General features: G+C 33.0%; 2 protein-coding genes across 3 annotated transcripts in view; both read right to left on the bottom strand.

The window, feature by feature from the left end:
• Positions 1-54: 54 nt before the first annotated feature.
• LOC132701038 (cytochrome c oxidase subunit NDUFA4) lies at positions 55-842 on the bottom strand. The gene is made up of 3 exons (XM_060668668.1): positions 683-842; positions 444-587; positions 55-214 (listed from the first exon to the last, which is right to left on the bottom strand). The coding sequence occupies exons 1-3, from the start codon at positions 722-724 to the stop codon at positions 158-160; spliced, it is 243 nt and encodes an 80-aa protein (XP_060524651.1). The 5' UTR covers positions 725-842; the 3' UTR covers positions 55-157.
• Positions 843-2704: 1862 nt separating this feature from the next.
• Positions 2705-20907, bottom strand: part of LOC132700421 (5'-3' exonuclease PLD3-like) — a 34756-nt gene continuing 16553 nt past the window's right edge. The window contains exons 1-9 of one of the 2 annotated variants that reach the window (XM_060667731.1): positions 9112-11689; positions 8931-9028; positions 8711-8869; positions 8467-8647; positions 8155-8412; positions 7848-7916; positions 7660-7791; positions 7297-7602; positions 2705-5519 (exon numbers count right to left, since the gene is read on the bottom strand). In XM_060667731.1, coding sequence (XP_060523714.1) covers positions 5250-5519; positions 7297-7602; positions 7660-7791; positions 7848-7916; positions 8155-8412; positions 8467-8647; positions 8711-8869; positions 8931-9028; positions 9112-9138 — 1500 coding nt within the window. In that variant the 5' untranslated portion in view covers positions 9139-11689 and the 3' untranslated portion in view covers positions 2705-5249. Of the gene's footprint in view, positions 5520-7296; positions 7603-7659; positions 7792-7847; positions 7917-8154; positions 8413-8466; positions 8648-8710; positions 8870-8930; positions 9029-9111; positions 11690-20907 lie in introns of those variants that run through there. The other variant, XM_060667730.1, reaches the window with a different exon arrangement.

The raw sequence follows: 20907 nt of genomic DNA, 5'->3' as shown, positions 1-20907 counted from the left end.
ATTGTAAACAAGTCCATAAAAACTAAACTATCAAGGAAAATAATACTAGATACGTTAAATTAATTTCAGTGTTTATTAATGCAATAAAGGTAAAATTACATGTTCTAGTAGTTCTATTACATTAATTAACATCTATACTACAACAGGTAATATCTTCTTAATACTTTGGAGCTGGGCTCTCGAGTTTTGAATAGTCTATATTTGGGGAATAAAACTGCAACAAAAAGAACATTTAGAATTAAAGGTTCTGAAACAAACAAGAATGCAGACAAATGGGTTGATACCGCTGGGAGTAGCAAATTTAAAAATTTGTGATGAAATGTTAATTTAGCAAAATTTTTGTGGCGTTCTGTAGCTACACATTTTAAGGGGCTTGGGGCTTATTATATCAACTACCGCCAATATAGGTGATAATAAAAGCATGTCAAATTAAAACCTTATACCTTATACTGTTTATTCCTGTATTCTTCGTTAGAGATATTATCACTTCTACGCCACTGAACGTCTGGATTGCGGGTTGCTAGACGCAAAATGTAAAATCCAGCCCAACCCAGACCGACCCCAACGCATACATACAACGGAATTAACTAAAAGAATGGAAAATTTTGACTTTATAATATATATACTAAAAATGTCATTTAAAGGTGAAATTAGCATCATAATCCTTAATTCAAAAACTTACAGCCTTGTGCTTTTTAAGAGATTGAAGGCTCGTGCCCTGCATTTTGCAGTATTATATTTATATATTACTACAGAAGAACAGCCCGAATCGGCCAAAAATTGATTATCGCGACACTTCTGGTTCAGAAAGTATACGTAACAGCCCACGGAATAAGAGAGCGAACCTAGCAATGGGATGATCCGAATTAAAAATACTTGGGCATTTCAATTATTGTTTTTCCAACTTAAGATACACTCTTTTTAACGCTATGTTCACTTTTGCGTAAAATTTGATTCAAATTATTTCGATGATTAATGAAGATTAACTTGAAATTGTTGTTCAATCATGTTTATCCTGTAACATTATTTTTTGTGGTAATATTGGAAACATTCAAATAGAAATGTGAAATAAGTTAATAATGATTAAAATCTGGACGAAGTAAAATTTTAATCATGACCCACGAGGCTTGTTATTTTTTAGTGAATTTTGTTCTACAAAGTTTAGGTTTAACAAGGAAAGGCCTCAATTTTCAAATATTAATGTTAATTAAAAGTCTCATAGAAGTACACTATTACAAAAAAACTAAACAAAATACAAAAATTGGTCATAGAAATCTATTGAAATCGCAAAAATATTCCAAGACCAAAATATATCGTGACTCAAGAAGAGAATCGGACATAATACGAATCTGTTTGTAGCAAGTTTAAAAAAGGCGACACGAGCCGATCCATAATAAAGTGTGGAAAGGTTAAAAAAAGAGTCAGATGTAATTTAATAACTTTTGCTTCCCATTGTCCCTCAGCATCAAACGCTATTTATCTGCTTAATACTATTTCTTATTTTGTTATTTTGGATAAATTCCTTTTTATAATGAATAGCTGATTCAGAAATGCAAAACGAGTGTCTTGAAAGCTCTTCTGCATACGAATTTAACGCCGTAAATCTGGCACCGTCGCTTCGGCCTCTAGTAAATCCGATTTACTACTACGATTTACTAAATCGTAGTAGACGCTAGAGGCGCTATGACAGAGTTATAGTAAAACGACATTTTGTATTTCGTTTAGCTTGTGTTATTGTTCTTTGTGTTTTGTTTAAGTTTTTGTGTTTTCGGTGTTGTGTTTCCATAATACTTCTAATATGGCGATAATTATTCTGCGCAAGTGTCAGGTGTGCAAAAAACTGAATTCTCATTTTTCCTACCCCCAACAAGTTCTCCTCACTTTATTCCAGTTCATTATATTAGTTTCCGCCTATAACGCTACATAGAATTGTTGGCACAAAATATTGATGGGTTTTATGAATGAGTGGCAGAATCTTTTTTTTTCAGTCTGATGTCTGACCTATACGGCAGAAGACTAATAAGATTAGTGACTACGCAGCTGTTATGTCAAATACCAATGCGCAGAGGATCGACGCAACACAACAACAATTTCTATGCCTAGAGAGAAAGCTGGAAATACCGCTGGTATTTCCTGTTACCACAGTATTACCTGTAGTGTATAAGTAGATTATATTATAGTGATTAGACAAGAAAAAGACAGCTTTGGAGTGTCCTTTGGATTTTTGACATATTGCTACGTCTGTAATAAGAAACATAAACATATTTTTATGTTTATTTGATACATTTGTTTATCAAAACAACGCATACCAAACATCAAAACTCAAAACCCAATATTTAAGTTGCAATAAATAATTCAGGTTGTGCCAGCCGGCTATATTCTTTCCGAACGACACTAAATCCACGGGAATGGTCGTGACCTCATACCGCTGCTTTTCGATTAATACGATGTTACAGGTTATTTTTTCAAAAACTAGTTGTAAAAACTAGTTGTGCGGAAGTCTGTTCACCATTTTCTTTAGCATGTTTAAAATACCGTGTATGTATTTTTGAAAAAAAACTGATAGTAATAAATATCTCTTGACCGCCGTGATCTATCTACAAAGTAGCCCTGAGTCTGCAGATATTATTTCTGGCATCAATTGCAGACGAAGACTACAGGATGTCTAAAACCCAGGTTTTGCATTGAATTCTTAGAAACACCATTAAGATCACAAAGTTTATTTAAGGCACACAACATAAAAAGATGTTACAGTAAAAAACGTTCCAAGCAACACCAATACTGAACGCTAATAGGGACAAACACTTTATGAACTATGTAACACAACCAAGTTAACAATTAGATTATTATAAAAGAGGATATGAAGTATTCAACAACTGCGTTGATTGTCGGAAAACAGTTTTACAAGTCACGGCAAAAATTGTAGGTTTACCCAATAAAGAATCTAATTTTGTGCATTAATTAATAATAAGAAAAGTTACGGAGAACATCGTGGTTCGAGTGAGTTATTGTGAAGGCACTGTTTGCAGATTGCCATTGGGTTTCTTACGCGTTTCGGTCACATCTGACATTAATAGTTAAGCATTTCACGTGGGGGTTCACCTAGTCCTAATGTCCTAAACGTTTGTTTGCAAAACATGTACAGTACAAAAAAGTAGCAAAAATATATAAACATTAGTTAAATATTTAAGTAAAAGAGTTTTCAATCACCACAAAATAACGAAACTAAATATGCTTCACTTTAACCGCCTTGTAGAAATCTGTAATAGTTTTTCCTTTTCTTTTTAAATTAATATCCCAATAACACATTTTCCATTTGGTGAACTCATGATGAATATAAATCTGATGAAGACAGGCTATTTCTCAGGTTGCTGAAAATGGTTTCAAATTATTTTAATTTTTATATAAATTTGAAAACATGTCCTTCAAACCTCCACTGTACTTAAGTGATGAGTAGGAAGGATGTTTTCGGTAGATATTTAAAAGCGCTTATGGTATTTTGACATTTGTCAGTGCTTTAATTTTATTGGTGGCGGTCGTTGAAAAAGTATGGTATAGTATAGTTTCAGTCAAGGTCTAAAGAAGCCCACAGGATGATTGGCGAAACATTAGCAAGTTCGACTTAGCAAAAACCGACGCAGGAGAAATCCAGAAATTTCGTAAAAAGTATTATAGTATAAATATAAATAAAAATTGATGTATTTATAAACTTCTTTAGAAGTTCGTTTGCTAAACACTCTTCCGCTGGGCTCCGCTCATGCTTGAAGAAATTCGTGACTAAGAAAGCAACAGAAGCACTAAAGGTCTGCTTAAATAGTTAAAATAACATAAATAGTAAATAATTATTGTATTCCAAAAATGCTAAGTGGGGTAGAAAATGGTTAATTTTTTCCTAGACTATGAATGATCAGCGAATTCTCAGAATCTCAAAAACTTTATAACCTTTAATTTTTACATTTCATCGGCACATTCTAATAACAAAACAATTCAAAAAATGGCCTTAGAAAACACTTAAAATTAGAAGAAACTACAAAAATTAAAATGGATTGTGTTTAAAGAAAGACCGTGGGTAAAAAAAGAAGATCTGGAAGTGGAGACAGAGGCAAATATAATTCCGCAGGCTTTTAGTTCGCATGTGTGGCTGCAAAATTTAACAGAAGCGAACGTCAATGCCTTAAGAGTTTAGTTGGTCCAAGCTATAATCAATTATTAGTAATAAATACAATCATTTCCTATTGCTGCCTGAAATTTTATTTCATATTATTTTATTCATTTGAAAGAAACGGCCTGCAACTCAGTAAAGATGATCCATATTCAACATGTTCAATAAATAATTTAAAGAACATTTTCTCAAAAATTCTACATTTTATTAAAGTACACCCGGTATATTATGTGATATGTTTTATTGTAGCTCGAAGTGATAGGTCGATAGATTCCAAATGGTATAAGAAATTTTCTTTTTCGCCTAATATTCCTACAATTCAGGTGCAACATATCTCCAAAAGCAATACAAATTTAATTTAAAATCAACATTTTAAATGGAACACCCTGAATGAGCCTATTTTAATCTTAACGTCTATATTGAAAATTTGATTGGAATTAAATTTATTGCCGTCAACTCAACCCTGAAGAGAAGCATCGAACGATAGCAAACTACATGAGAAGAAATAAGTAGATATGAATGAATTAAAAGCCATCATAGGATTTACGAAAGATAAATCACACTAATGTTGATGTAGATATAGTTTTTATCTGTTAATTCCGCCTAAATGTGATATTTTGAATAAAATACTTTGTTGTTTTCTTGTAATTTTTGTTGACTTTTTCTATAGTATTAAGAAAGACTTTTTTTCAGAAAACATTCTATGGGTATATTCTTTTTCTACACTGTCTGACGTTTAAATTGAAAAAAAAAAGTCCTTCACCAGATGATTCAATGGAAAGATATAATCAAAGACACGCGGGTATGGCTTACCCATGCACTTCTGAATCACGCAGTCGCTAAAGTGCCTCTCTTGAGGGTTAAACAGTATTGTTTCTTTAACTAAATTAACTTACAGCTCTTGCAAAAGAAGTTATTACGTCCAGTGTGCAAACAAATTTCTCAAGTACCCAAAAATGACTCCCCAAAAATTAAATAAATAAAAACAAGAACTGAATAATAAAGAAAAACCTTACTATTTAATATGAAAAAAGTGTTTAACACCGTCCGAACATCCCGACACATATACTGTTACTAGGTCTTTGTATCATAAGTCCAATGGATGAGCGTAATCTGAATTCCAGTCACGTTCGAATACTGCCTGCAGTTCACTTCTTATCGTTGTGTGGCTGGCGTTCCTGTCGAATACAGGATCGTGAAGCAGAAAAGACACGCCCGCAGTGTCCGTGAAATAGTCTCCGGACCAATTCGACGTTCCAATGTAGGCCGTGTTATCTGATACCATGTACTTGTTATGGTTTACTCTTGCATACGGGATTTTTTGTTGTTCCGAATCTGAAGGTACGATGAATCGACGCTGTAATTACAGTAAGTACAATTGTAGGTATGTTTTCGTCAAAGTTCCTAAAACAAAACTTTTGAATGCATATTAACATATCAAAACAAGTGTTCGCCTTTTAGATAACCATGCACGGACATGTACACGTCTGCTTTGATTATGAGGGTTGCTACGTATATTTCTTATATAATAACGAAAAAACAAAGGGCTATGATCAAAATTGGTTTTACTGATTTTTTAAAATATGCTCCACATAAATCAATACATTCTTGCATACGTTTGAACCAATTTTCGAAGCACTGCTTCCATTCCAGTACCTCGAAAATCATTCATTCAGGGCTATACTGTGGATGACCCATCAATTTGATGTTTTGACCAATAAAAATGTCTTTGAGCTAATGATGATGTATCTTTCTGAATTTACTGAGTTACGTTTTTCTATGCTTCTTCCATAACTTTTGTCGGATTTGCCAAATATTGAAAGATCCAACAGTCAATTGGGCACCTGTTTAGATATTCTACAAACCTTGGATGTATTTTTTCAATATTTCCTTGCTCCAATCGAGACGGCCTAATATTCTTATGATGTCACCTGTCGACCTTGCTTTATTAGTTTGTGCACAGGATCAATATTTTGTGGCACAACTCATTTTGAACCACGTTGCAGTGCAATACGATCTTGCCGTACAAAAAATTAGACTCTGGTTTTGAAAACCCACTTCAAAAGTTATGAAAAATAATGGCACGAAAAGAGGAGACGAATTTTTCAAGTTACTGTTAAACAAGAAGGTTATGGTTAAAAATGTTTAACTTTCAATTGGAAACGTCATGTGGCACCTGGCAACACTGTTTAGAGTTCCGTAATTAGTATTTTGTGGCAGATACTGGACTGATGTAACTCTAATCGTTACTGATGATTAAAAATACTGATTATAGGTATTTGTTATTTTACTGTAAAAGGTGATAATAATAAATTAAATCATTTAATAGGTTTTAACTTTTTTGTGTTATGCTGAAAATAGACATTGTTAATATCATTTCAAAAAATATTGTTCATTTCGTTTTCAATACTAAGCAAAGAGTATAAGATAGAAGGGAAGGTCGCGTATACTGTTAGGAATGCCATTTAATATTTGTGTCCAAGTACTAAAGTACTGTCATGGCAGTTTAAAGTAATGCGCCATACTGAAAATACTACAGTAGCTGGTAACAGATAACAGCACTTTATTTATATTTTAATAAAAAAAAAGTTTAAAACTATTTCGACATAATTTTTTTTCACATTTTACCTTTCAAACTTTAAATTGAATTGAACCGTTCGTCCCACGCGTTTTCAGTTTTCATGATTGGACACAACACACTGTTTAACTTTGCCATTAATGAGAGCCTTCCCTCTATCTTATACCCTTTGATACTAAGGTAATGATTAGGTACATGACAAGAAATATTTTTACTACAACTATTTGGTTTGGAACCAGTGCTTACGATCAGTACTCAGTACCGAAAAGTATCTGTAACGGTTGTAACGGTTACTTGAAAGTAATCACTTACGTTACCATTATTACTGTTACCTAAACCAAAAATATAAATAGCAATCCTCAGTATTAGAGTTTTAAAGAAACTTGGCAACATCGGCGCATCTGAACTACCTAGCCAGATGTCATCTATTGGATTCCCGGGGAAAAACAAACGGAAAACCAATATGGCGATTTTCATTGCCAGGAAGAAGAATCTTACTTTAATAGTGCAATGAACGCAAAATATTACCGAAATATCTGTGAGGTATGTTACTTACCACTTCGATAGATACCCCCGGATATGTCTTACTAACGCTGCCAATACTTTTTAGAAAGTTATCTTCAGAAGGTCTGGAGTAATTCCATTTGCTTATCAACAGCTTGATCTTAATTTTATGTTCGATGGCGGCGGTTTTCAAGGCGTCGTCGATTACAGGCCAAAAAATCAATTTCGGAGAATAAATCTTTAATGGAAAATAGTCCATGACAGAGATGTAAACAAACTTCTCGGCGTGCTGGATAACATTTAATAAGGCATCAATGTCGTTTGTGCGGCCCGTCGGATTAAAGGGAGGCGGCGAACTCTAGAAACAGGGCTCGTATTCGAATGAAACTGTACGCTGAATGCGACGAGAACTTACAGAGAGGTAGGCTTGGAATGTTTCGTTATCATATATTAAATTTAGTGGATGATTGACGTTGTATTTCGTAGAATAACTACTGGGCCAGTGGGCGGGTATTTTTGCCCCGTCTTCACCTAATACCCAGTAAACCTAGAAAATTTTTGTTTTTAATAAGTGTCCCGTGATAAGTATTACAAGAAACTTACATCAAAAATTTTCCCGGCATCCTCAGCAATACAAGAACAGTTATATATAACAATCCCCATTTCTTTTACCTAGATACAGAAACAATTCTTTATAATAACTATAGCACTCTAAGTTTAATAAATTAAACAGTTTACATCGTACACAAGCATATATAAAATTCATGCGCTTAGTCGAAGCCCCTTAAATATTAAACGGGCTCCCTTAGTGGGAAATCTCATCCGATAAAATTTCAGTTGACGTTTAAAGCTTACCAACAAAAAATATCAATACAACCATTCTACATGGAACAGCAATTTCTGTTATTACCTGAGTAATGGACCTCCAATCCATATTCGCGCTACCAATGTATACATGTTTCCTATCGATTATCCACATTTTTGTATGTAAAACACCACCGCCCAATAGCTTTGCAAAATTCAGGCTCCTAACTTGAGCGGCTTTCCTTTTAACTAAAAACTCTGTGTCTATATTCGGATAATTCTGGGATGGTGCATTTTGTGCAATCCTTATAGTTACGCCCCTGTCTGTACCCGCTTTTAATAAGGCTTGAAAAATTTTTTCGCCCTAAAACAGCAAACTATTTTACTAATGTTTAATTAGGTGTAGGAGAAGGGCAACCTTTATGGAAGAAGGATCTGGATAAACCTCTGATTGTCTCAGAGTCCAGTAGAGGGAAGCTATTTCTATTGATTTTTGAGCAGAACTAATCAATTCCGACCATGTGTCAAAAGTGGAGGGGTGTATGACAGAGTCATTTGGATATATTAATCCCTCAGGAATACTTTCAACCAATGATAATCTACAACATGATGATAGCCCACCAAAATCTCAACAAGATACCCAATATTGATGTATACTTTACCTACAGGCATTACAAAGAGAATTTGATGCGTTTAACTCCTGTAATGCTTTTTCGGCAGCATGATCTAGCAAAGGCAACAGTACTACTAGGAAGATGAGAATACAAATTATCGATATTGGAATACATGATGGTCGACACCACTTGTTTTTCCGAGTCCACCTAGAAACAAATGTAAACATACAAATTATAAATAGGCACCATTAAGAAATGTTAAACACACCTTCCGGGATTACCATCTTGATCAGCTATCGCGAAAGCCTGCCCCCAAAGATCATTCTCTTCTTCATGGTTAGGGGACGTTGGGGTTTCCGGCACGGTCTATAAATATTGTAAATAACAATCAATTGCACCCAAGGTTGGAAAGTTTTATCCCCCTACTCTTATTAATTATTTAAACTTACTTTCCGCAATGGTAACTTTATTTTCATATTCTTTTCCGTTGATTACGGCATTTATTGGATTTTACCACAAACGTAAATTTTATTTCCTTTGCCCTAATGTTATTTATTTTTTGCTAGTTATGGCCGTAGGTGAAAGAAATAAGGTTATGCTATTGTCAATTGTTATTTAGGAATACAGCATTATGCGTTCTATGAATAATGTGTTGCATACTGGAGTGTACAGTGCATCCCAAATTTATTGTCCTCTTTGCGTCATCTTGAGAACCATTAAAAGTTTGAAAGTTTTAGGATGATTTCAACACTCACGTATTTTAGAGGGTTGTTGGTAGATGCCTTTATGTAGAATATATTGCACAAAATAAATTTTCTGCACCCCTCTGTAAAATACCTGATGTACTCAAAAACTAACGGTCGTAGAAAAAGTATAGTGTGCAACACATGCTCTACTCATGCCAAGTAAATTCGTAACTCAATGCCGCTTACTACACTTGTTGCATAATAAACTCTTGCTCTACAGTGTGATAACTGTTTTATGTGCATTAAGCATATAGCTACTAGATATACAGGGTAGCTCATTACTGGGGGATTCTTTTATATCTGCTGGAGAGTTTGTTTTATCGAAAAATTTTCAAAAATATTAAGTTATTTGCATTAAAAATTGTATTTTACAGAGTATCTCCTAAGTCTTTTTCTTTTATTTTCATTGGAACACCCGATATATTCTTTCAGTCTTTCAGAAGTCCCTTCACTTAATAGCAATAGTTTTTCATTATAAAAATTTTAAAAAATTTTTCGAATTTTTGACACGTGAATTGTTATTGAGAATTGATCGCAAATTTTACGGATTTTGCTGATTATCTACTATTCCTTTAAAACTTATCGATAGACTTCTAAAACACTCTAAATCGGTTCGATTCACATTTTATGCAAGAAGCGCATGTAATAACATACCACGTAGGATGGTAGGTTAGACGTTTACGAGAAACAGAAAACATACATATTTTTTTGATTTGATTACGTATTTAAGTTTTTGAGTCTGTTCTGTACAATTAAAGTATTATGAAAAATAACAACCAAATATCATATCCTATATTCGATTACATTTTTAGGTTCACTCCTTCCTTCTGCAATTTTTCTTAATTATACTTATCTAGAGCAATTTTTATAAACTTAATTATTTCCCTTTTTTTCTCCAAAATTTAACGTCACCAAAACTTTAATTTAGCTAGTTAACCATAACCGATGGTTTTGATGGACTTATTTATTTTTGTGATGGGACTTCAAAGGTTACTCGATTTAGGTATTAAGTGTTGCCCATTTGGTATTTCCAATATTCACTTAAAATTAGAACAAGGCAAGTTTATTCGATTTTAAACAAGCATATCTTTGAAGATGTTAATTAAGGGGTGTTTTTTTTCGATGTATAGAACTCTAAGTTGCAATGAAACAACGATGGTTTATTCGATTGACATGAATTTTATTTATCCGAAAGACAATCTTGTGGCATTACATTTTAAATATGATTTCTGGCATATGACCGCCACGGCTGGCGCGGATGTAGTCCAATCTGGACGTCCAATTTTAGATAACTTTTTCCAACATTTATGGCCGTATATCGGCAATAATACCGAGAATGTTGTCTTCCAAATGATCAAGCGTTTGTGGCTTATCCGCATAGACCAATGACTTTACATAGCCCCACAGAAAGTAGTCTAGCAGTGTTAAATCACAAGATCTTTGAGGCCAATTCACAGGTCCAAAACGTGAAATTAGGCGGTTACCAAACGTGTTTTTCAATAAATCGATTGTGGCACGAGCTGTGTGACATGTTGCGCCGTCTTGTTGAAACCACATCTCCTGGTTATTCAATTCAGGAATGAAAGAGTTAGTAATCATAGCTCTATACCGATCACCATTGACTGTAACGTTCTGGCCATCATCGTTTTTGAAGAAGTACGGACCAATGATTCCACCAGCCCATAAAGCGTACCAAACAGTCAGTTTTTCTGGATGTAACGGTGTTTCGACATACACTTGAGGATTAGCTTCGCTCCAAATGCGGCAGTTTTGTTTGTTGACGTAGCCATTCAACCAGAAGTGCGCTTCATCGCCAAACAAGATTCGCTTATGAAAATCGGGAACAACGGCAATCTCGTTTTGGACCCATTCGACGAATCTACTCCTTACTTGATGAATTCATGATGAATTGCCAAACCAAACTGAGAATAAATCACTTGACAGCTGTTAAATCGGTCGCCACCTTGAACAGTAATGCCAACTTAAAGTTCTATACATCGAAAAAAAAAAACACCCTGTATAACCCAGCTGAATGGGTCTACCCGAATGATTAGGTAGGTTTTTATAAAAAAAAACCTTTTAACATAGTTTCCGGCTATGTTATCCCAAAGCAAATTTAAAAAAATTGATAATATACAATCGCGAAAATATCAATAACATAAAATAGAAGTGCAGTTATTTAGAAAAATAAAAAAATGCATGATTTTGAGCACTATGTTACAAAAATCCTTTCGGTCAATATAATTTGATTTCACATACTACATTGGATTTAATTAGATTCCGCACAAATATGTAGTAGCCGCCGTACCCCATTTCAGAAAATTTCAGAATATTGGTCGCTAACAATACTATTGTATTACTAAAGCAAGGTCTTTATTGTACGGCGTAAAATAAGAATGGGCGCTAGGGTAAACTTTGATTAAAGATATGGATCGAAGATTGAAGTGCCTATCTCGCTTTGTCTATAATATGAAACTTCTCAAATTCTAATTTAAGAATTCACTATATTGGAGAGATCGAGACAAAACGACAACTTGCTTGAACACATTTTTCACATAAATCAGGAGCGCTATTCCAATTCGAATTGAATATTCAAGTAAATCATTTTAAGCATACAACTAATTGATTTTTTCAAATGTTTAAAGCGCATGCTGTTCAAGACATCAAAATCTGAACTCAAACAATAACAAGGGAATTATTATTTATTGTTTACTATTTCCGTACTTTATATTATAGAATAGAAGAATATTTACTTAAAAATTACATTACAAAATCAAAATAAATATTAGACTAATTTTAAAAATATGTAAATGTTGGCAGTAATGACCTAAGTTCCTAAGTATTGGCTTTAGGTATTTAATGGCCTAGCAATTGTCATAGTTGATCTAGCGGGTCGCGGATTGTTGGATTCCCTTTAATAATCAATTAAGTAATTTTAATATGTCCGAGAAGTCTAACCCTATGTCGCCTCGCTCGCCATCAGAACCCTCCCCACCATTATTTCTTACGATCTCCGATATACATATACAGTTTGGGCGCAAAATGGTTTATGCTTCTTTAACAGCGGTACGAGCAATCTATATTAACCTGTTCACTGCAGTGTTGATAGTCTAAAAAAAAGTATTTTTCGGCAACTCCAAATTTGACAAAATGCGGGGAGCAATTCTGAAGGTATTGATATTTATTTTCGAAAATGTTCTAAAACCCCCAAAACTTTCCTTTAACCTTCGTCGTACCGTGTGGGGTACAAATATACCCCAACAACTCAATTTTTTACTTACAAACTTTACACCAGGGTTACGCAATTTTATTTATTGTCATTTAGTATTTACAGACTCTTTTCTGTATATTTTGGTTATGACGTGCATCAAAAAAGTCAAAAAAAAATATATCATGTGGAGTACACTTGTACCCCGTATGGTATGCCAAGATACTCGTTTTGATTAGTCACGGTCATGCGCAATACAGTAAATATCAGTGTCAGACATTTTTGATTTTTGAAATCATAACGCTAGTATGAAATGTTACACAATGTCTGATAAAATTACTGAATGACGATCTCGATGATGCTGACATAGAATTCTGTGATAGTGATGAGGTTCCGGAAATGATAGATTCTGAAGATGATATAATAGAAGGAATAAACTTGAACTGAGGTGGTTTTTACTTGATGAAATTCCATTTATCAAAATAAATAAGAACCAAAAGTTCAGATTTTCACGAAATTATATATTTTCACATGATAATTGTTTCGACAACACCGGATCTTTATCAAATGTAATATTTACAAACTACCTCCTACTATATATACCGAAAAATGACCATAAAATCTTAATTAATGTTGTGAGAATTTAAATTCAATAAAGGAGAAGTATTTAAATCTAATTGATCGTTAAGCAATACATTTGAATGTCTCTATAGAATCTAGACTATTGTTTTAAACGCTCTTTTATGTTCGTTAATGCGTTTCTTGAAGGATCTACCTGTTTTCAAATATAAATTTTAGGACAAGATCCGCATTTCAACCTGTAGACACCTATAATGGACGGATTGTAGCCGTTGTTCAGTGCAATTTGTTTAATGATATTAAGTCCTTTGTTGCAATTTTCTGTTGAGAGTGGCGTATTAAGAAGTCTGTGTATAAAAGAGTGAAATGCAGTCATTTTGTGTGTATAAGGGTGATTTGAGCTGTTATGTATGACCGTGTCCCTGTGTGAAGGTCTATGGTAAATGGAAAAATGTAATTTGTTTTGCGTTTTCGTAATAGTTAAGTCTAAAAAATTAATAGAGTTTTCCTGTTCAATCTCGATAGTGAATTTTATACGATTATGTAATGAGTTAATGCAATTTAAAAAAGAATCCATTCATACCACTATAGAAAACTTTTACTTAAAATCTTCTAGTATGATATTTTTCAAATTATCCATAAAAATCTCGGCTCACAAAGGACTAAGTAGGTTTCCCATAATCAAACCTTCCTTACAGATATAAATTTGTCCATTAAATTCAAAATAATTTTGATTTAAACATACTAATAAGCAGTCAAAATAAATAAGAACTAAAATTATATATTATGACATGACAATTGTTTCGACAACACCGTGTCTTTATCAAATGTAATATTTACAAAGTACCTGCTACTATATATACCGAAAAATGACCTTTAAACCTTAATTCATGTTGTTGCGAGAATTTAAGTTCAATAAAGGAGAGGTATTTAAATCTAATGGATCGTTAAGCAATACATTTGAATGTCTCATTTTGTTAATCTCCATGGCTTCTAATAAATTTAATTTTCTACTTTTTGTGGCTGTGTGTAATATATCAAAATTGTCGTCAAAAATGCGTTTTTCTGTGTTTAAGTGTGTAGCATAATTAGAAGCTAAACTATTGTTTTTAAACGCTCTTATATGTTCGTTAATGCGTTTCTTGAAGGATCTACCTGTTTGTTGAATATAAATTTTAGGACAAGATCCACATTTCAACCTGTAAACCCCTGATTTTTGGGATTTTGGACATTTCGATTTATTGTTTTTTAAATATTTTCCTATTGTGTTGTTAGTTCTGAAAGCTATTTTTAAACCACATTTTGACAAATGTTTTGAAACTTTTTCGCTAGGTTCTCCTATGTATGTAATTGTTTTAAATTGTTCGTGTTCTGTATTTGGTTTCGGATAAATAGAGTTTACTGTTGTCTGTATTTGTTTTTTATTTAGAATTTTATCTATAATGGACGGATTGTAGCTGTTGTTCAGTGCAATTTGTTTAATGATATTAAGTTCTTTGTTGTAATTTTCTGTTGAGAGTGACGTATTAAGAAGTCTGTGTATAAAAGAGTATGCAGCCATTTTGTGTGTAAAAGGGTGATTTGAGCTGTTATGTATAACTGTGTCCGTGTGTGAAGGTTTATGATATATTGAAAAATCTAATTTGTTTTGCACTTTCGTAATCGTTAAGTCTAAAAAATTAATAGAGCTATCCTGTTCAATTTCGATAGTGAATTTTATACAATTATGTATTGAGTTAATGTAATTTAAAAAAGAATTCAATTGTCTGTCCGTTCCAACAAAGCAAGCAAAAACATCGTCCGCATATCTATACCACCATAAAAAACTTTTACTTAAAGGATGTTCTTGTATGATATTTGAAAAATATCTGAAAGCAAGCCGGTTAACCCATTGGTGAAACAAGATTTATTAGATTGCTTAGTAGTATCTTTAGACCAAAATTATTTTGAATTTAATTGACAGATTTATATCTCTAAGGAAGATTTGATTATGGGAAACTCACTTAGTCCTTTGTTGGCCGAGATTTTTATGGATAATTTGGAAAATATCATACTAGAACATCCTTTAAGTAAAAGTTTTCTATGGTGGATCTTACGTGGATGATATTTTTTGCTTGCTTTGTTGGAACGGACAGACAATTGAATTATTTTTTAAATTACATTTACTCATTACACAATCGTATAAAATTCACTCGAGATTGAACAGGATAACTCTATTAATTTTTTAGACTTAACTATTACGAAAACGCAAAACAAATTAGATTTTTCAATATATCATAAACCTTCACACACGGACACAGTCATACATAACAGCTCAAATCACCCTTATACACACAAAGTGACTGCATTTGACTTTTACACACAGACTTCTTAATACCCCACTCTCAACAGAAAATTACAACAAAGAACTTAATATCGTTAAACAAATAGCACTGAACAACGGCTACAATTCGTCCATTATAGATAATATTATAATTAATAAACAAATCCAGACAACAGTAAACTCTATTTATCCGAAACCTAATACAGACCACGAACAATTTAAAACAATTACATACATAGGAGAACCTAGTGAAAAAGTTTCAAAACATTTGTCAAAATGTGATTTAAAAATAGCTTTCAGAACTAACAACACATAAGGAAAATTTTTAAAATAACAATAAAACGAAATGTCCAAAATCTCATGAATCAGGTGTCTACAGGTTGAAATGCGGATCTTGTCATAAAATTTATATTGGACAAACAGAAGAAACGCATTAACGAACATAAAAGAGCGTTTAAAAACAATAGTCTAGATTCTAATTATGCTACACACTTAAACACAGAAAAACATATTTTTGACGACAAATTTGATATTTTACATACAGCCACAAAAAGTAGAAAATTAAATTCATTGGAAGCCATGGAGATTAACAAAATGAGACATTCAAATGTAATGCTTAACGATCAACTAGATTTAAATACCTCTCCTTTATTGACCTTAAATTCTCACAACAACATTAATTAAAGTTTTGTGGTAATTTTTCGGTATATATAGTAGCAGGTAGTTTGTAAATATTATATTTGATAAAGACACGGTGTTGTCCAAACAATTGTCATGTCAAAATATATAATTTCGTGAAAATCTGAACTTTCAGTTCTTATTTATTTTGAAGGAATAAATGGTGGTGCTGTAATGAGTGAAATAGTGTCTGAAGATGTGATTATAGAAGAAAATGACAGTGGTGCTGTGAGCAGTATAATAGTGAAAAAATCTTAGAAGAAGGTAGATTATTTTATCGAACCAAAGATAACACAAAATGGTATAAAATGCCACTTAGACAAAAACCACGAACAGTTGCAAATATAATTAGGAAAAAGCTTGGACTAAATCAACATAGTATCAATATTGCTTCAAAACCTGATTCATTTAGACTGGTTCTGACCGACGATATTATAGAAATAATTGTCCGGCATACTAATGATAATGCAGAACATATAAGGTTATCGAATTATATATGGCATTATTCATTAATAATACCTCTCCGTGTCCAATTTTTCAGACCTTCAAACTTTGGAATGACAAACACCCAAATCAACACAACCTCTACAACGCATGTGGAAACCAAAAGATGATGTTGAAATAAAGGCATACATTGGCCTCATTTTGATCTTAGGCGCCCTTCAAGCTTCAAAAGAACCAATTGTGGTGGTGTACCAGGAGAGGTAACACTAGACCAGTTATTCCTGCAACTATGTCTCGCTCACGTTTTCAATTGTTGACGTGTTTTTTTCGTTTTCACGATCCAAAAACAAACGAAGTCAGAAAGAAAACTGGTAAGCTTGCACCAGTAAGAGAAATTTTCAACATGTTTGTGGACAATTTCAAAAAGTGTCATAATCCCGGAAGCCATATTACAGTAGATAGGCAACTAGTTGGATTTAGAGGTCGATGTTCATTTAGAGTTTATATGAAAAGTAAAGCAGATAAATATGGTCTGAAAATTTGGGCGGCAACAGATAGTGAAAATTCATACAACCATACTTGGGAAAAATTAATAATACAGCTTGTCGGAGATCTAGGAACCGCATATGGCATAACCATAGATAATTTCTTTACAAGTTTATCCTTAGCAGATAAACTATTAAAGAAACAAATGACTCTTCGCGGAACATTACGATAAAATAAATCTTATATTCGCGAGGAACTCTTGCCAAAACCATTTTTTCGTCAATGTTTTCGGTTTTCGGAAACAACATAAAATTGTTTCCTATTTGCTTAGCAAGAATAAGGCTGTCCTTATGTTGTCTACGGAGCATCATGATGATTCTGTTGTGGGAGAAAATATGAAGCACAAGCCTGACATAATACTTCATTATATTAAAACAAAAGGGGCTGTAGATACTACCGATAAAATGGTAAAAGATTATTCAGCTCGTCAGATTAGTAATAGGTGGCCGATGTCAATTTTTGGACAGCTATTAGACGTCGCGGCACTAAATGCATATATTTTACGGAGTGCAAAATTTCCAGACGAAAAATCAAAAAGCAAAGACGGTAGAAAAAAAATTCTTTTGGACTTCGGAGAGTCATTAATTAGGGAAAATGTCATAAGAAGATTTAAAACAGAACCAAGAATTCCCAACAGTGTCAAATCATAGGTGCTAGAAATGTTTCCAGAATTGGAAAAGCACCATGAAATCCATTCCGAAGAACCTGAACGACCAGTTTCTGGACGATGTTATTTGTGCAATAAAAAGAAAGATCGCAAGTTCAGGCAACAATGTTGCGACTGCAAAAAATTTACATGCACTGACCATAGTGTAAAACAGATAATTTGCAGATTATGTATGGAATAACATATTAATGAGTAAAGGAGTTCGTCTAACTTTTTTAAAAACATTTTTGAGAATTGTTTGTTTTGTTCAACTTTTTCATTAAATATGATATGCATTATACATATTTTATTTATATTAACTATTTAATTTTGTTGTTACAGTGTATATCTACGAGAATTGTCGCATAAAATATCACAAAGCGTTCAAATTAGAGTGGGGTACAATTGTATTTGTTAATTTTTTTTTAATAGTTCGGAATGAAGGTTTATATCATTTTTCGTTCTGTTTCTACGTCTCTATCTTTTGTAGGAGTTTAGAACAGAGGCAGTTTTGAATTATTGGATTTGCGAACGGATCATTGGTCTTTCCTACCCTCCAATACCTTTTTAATACTGGTAACACCGAACTACACGTCTGTCAGTTGCCAATTTAAGTCAATGTCAGTGTCAAACAGAATAAAATTTGTCGGTTACTTTACGGAAACGAAACCAAACATTTTTATTTTTTATTGTATGCGGGTTACTGAAAACATAAATATTATTTTCAAGTTTTGACTATTTCTTAGTGTTGTGTATATTATAGCAAGTTAATTAAATACAAGTTTCTTGGTCGTCTACATAATTTAGTTTCTGAAGGATGGTATTGGGGCAAATTTGAAAAAAATCTGTTATGAATAAAATGTTCAAAAGTGCCCCCTCGCTATTTGAAAAAATGATTTTATTGATTTTTTTATTTTTATTTATTTATTTTTTAAGATAATTGATAAATATAATTAAATAAGTTCATTTTATATTATTTTACAGTTGTGAATCACAATGGTAAGAAATTACAAAAAGAAAATGATGTTAAAGAAGAAGACGCCGAGAGAGCTGTATTGTGTGTGGACCGCTGCTGCTATATATAATATAAAACTATAGAGTAAAGAAATATAAAGAGAATGTAATGTCAAAAAGTATAAACTATAGTAACAAACACACTGTACATCAAGTTTTAACTGATGATGAGGAACTTATGCTGGAAAGGGACTTTTAAAAATGTCCAAAATGAATTATGGTCTTACCTACTTACAAGGTCGAAAATTGGCATATCAATATGCAGCAGCGTTAGATAAGCGTCCTGAAAAATGGTTACATAACTTTATGAAAAGGCACCTAGTATTATTATACTTTGCGAAAACCTGAAAAGACGAAAATAAATAGGAACACTGAAAATATAAGGGGAAAAGTAACAATGGCTCCTGAAGCAATAAGACCGTTTCATAAAGCAACTCTTCGCACCGGAGGAAAAGGCAGAAAAAAACGTTCGTCACGAATATTAACTGATACTCCCGAAAAATGCGCAGTAGAAGCTGCTTATTTAGATCGGATGAAACGCAAGCCTTCAATTCTACCTTTATCAAAACAATGTATGTTTAAGAACAATACATATAAAAAGAAAAAACCGTTGACAAAATATCAGTCAGACTCAGAATCTGACAGAAATATATCTTTTCATGATGATTCTGATATGGATTTAACAGATGGTCAAAATAATTCTGAGTCTGATAATCTAGTTGATGAAAGGGAATCAAATCAATCCTTGACAAATGAGAGTTTAAATGAAAATGACTGTATATTAGTAAAGTGTCACTCTGCAAAAAAGAAGAATCACAAATGTATCTATTTCGTAGCTTTTATTAAACATAAAGATCAAAATATGTTTCTAGTTTCTTTTTCAAAAAAGAAATTGGATTTTAAATTTTTGTTCCCTGACAAAGGAGACCAATCCTGTGTACGTATCACTGATATTGTAAGGAAACTTCTGGTCTGCTCTAGGCACTTCTCGCCAGGTGCTCTATTACATTCAAATTTGATTTTAGTAAATTTAAACTAGGTTAGGTACTATTACCAACATTTTGAAGTTGTTCGTTTTTTGTTGAATTAACTTACATAGTTTAATTACTTGATTCTTTTTTAAATGCCTTCCTGAGACCATTTTAAATGGTATATTTTTAAGATAATGTTAAGATTATAAAGACAAAGATTGCAATATGTAACTAGATGTCATATTAAAATAATAAGGTACTTACACTTGTTCAAGGCTTCCCCAGGCTGTTAATAGTTTTATAAAGTTAGGGGCAATACACAATTATATAAAATAAAACTTAAACGTGTACAGATATACAGGAATATTAATATTAATACCAATTTCTTATAGTATATTATGCCACAAGTGTGGTAAACGACATTTAAGACACGCGTTTATTTTTTACACGAATACATTTATTTATTTACATGACGGTAAAAATTGATAATCGTCAAAAATGAATCCTTGCGGTAATATCTCCGCATCCGATTGCTCCCAAGCCCGTGCAAGTAATATCCCTGAAGTGACTCAGATCCGTGGGAAACGAAACTGACCCTGGAAAGTGACGCTTTCCGCACGCTAGATCGGTATAATTAAATATTTTACAGATGGGAGTAGAAAATAGTATATTGTGCAACAAGTGCGGTAAATGGCATTTGACTCACGAGTTTATTTTAATAAACGAGTGAGTTAAAAAGTTTACAGAACGTGTTGCATAATATACTTTTTCTGCGACCGTTAGTTTTTGGTTACATTGTCGGGGAAACCGTCAGAATTGACAAACGACAAAAATTCAAAGCGTGTGAAATATCTCCGAAAACATCCGATTGCTCCCAAATCCGAGCGGTAAAATCCCGGAAGTGTCCGAAGTGGCTCGGATTCATGGGAAACGAAACTGACGTGGTAAAGTGACGCTTCCCGCACTGTAGATCGGTGGGTAATTAGGTATTTTACAGACGGGAGTAGAAAAAAATTCCCAAAGGACTGCTTCAATTTCAATTCTCTTGGTTTAGATTTTTAGGTGCGCCATATTTATTTTCTTTACGACA

This window comes from Cylas formicarius, unplaced genomic scaffold, assembly GCF_029955315.1.
Source record: "Cylas formicarius isolate icCylForm1 unplaced genomic scaffold, icCylForm1.1 PGA_scaffold_4__25_contigs__length_36172078, whole genome shotgun sequence".
NCBI classification, from domain to species: Eukaryota; Metazoa; Arthropoda; class Insecta; order Coleoptera; family Brentidae; genus Cylas; species Cylas formicarius.
The sequence above is the reverse complement of the archived record's forward strand: the minus strand, read 5'-3'. Positions and strand labels throughout refer to the sequence as shown.

What these genes read in the sequence shown, in the direction of transcription:
- LOC132701038 (XM_060668668.1), bottom strand. Translation starts at nt 724, where the DNA reads ATGCAGGGCACGAGCCTTCAATCTCTTAAAAAGCACAAGGCT. An exon ending in CTCTTAAAAAGCACAAGGCT is followed by an intron (nt 588 to 682) that starts GTAAGTTTTTGA and finishes CCATTCTTTTAG; the next exon opens with TTAATTCCGTTGTATGTATG. An exon ending in ACAGGAATAAACAGTATAAG is followed by an intron (nt 215 to 443) that starts GTATAAGGTTTT and finishes TTTTTGTTGCAG; the next exon opens with TTTTATTCCCCAAATATAGA.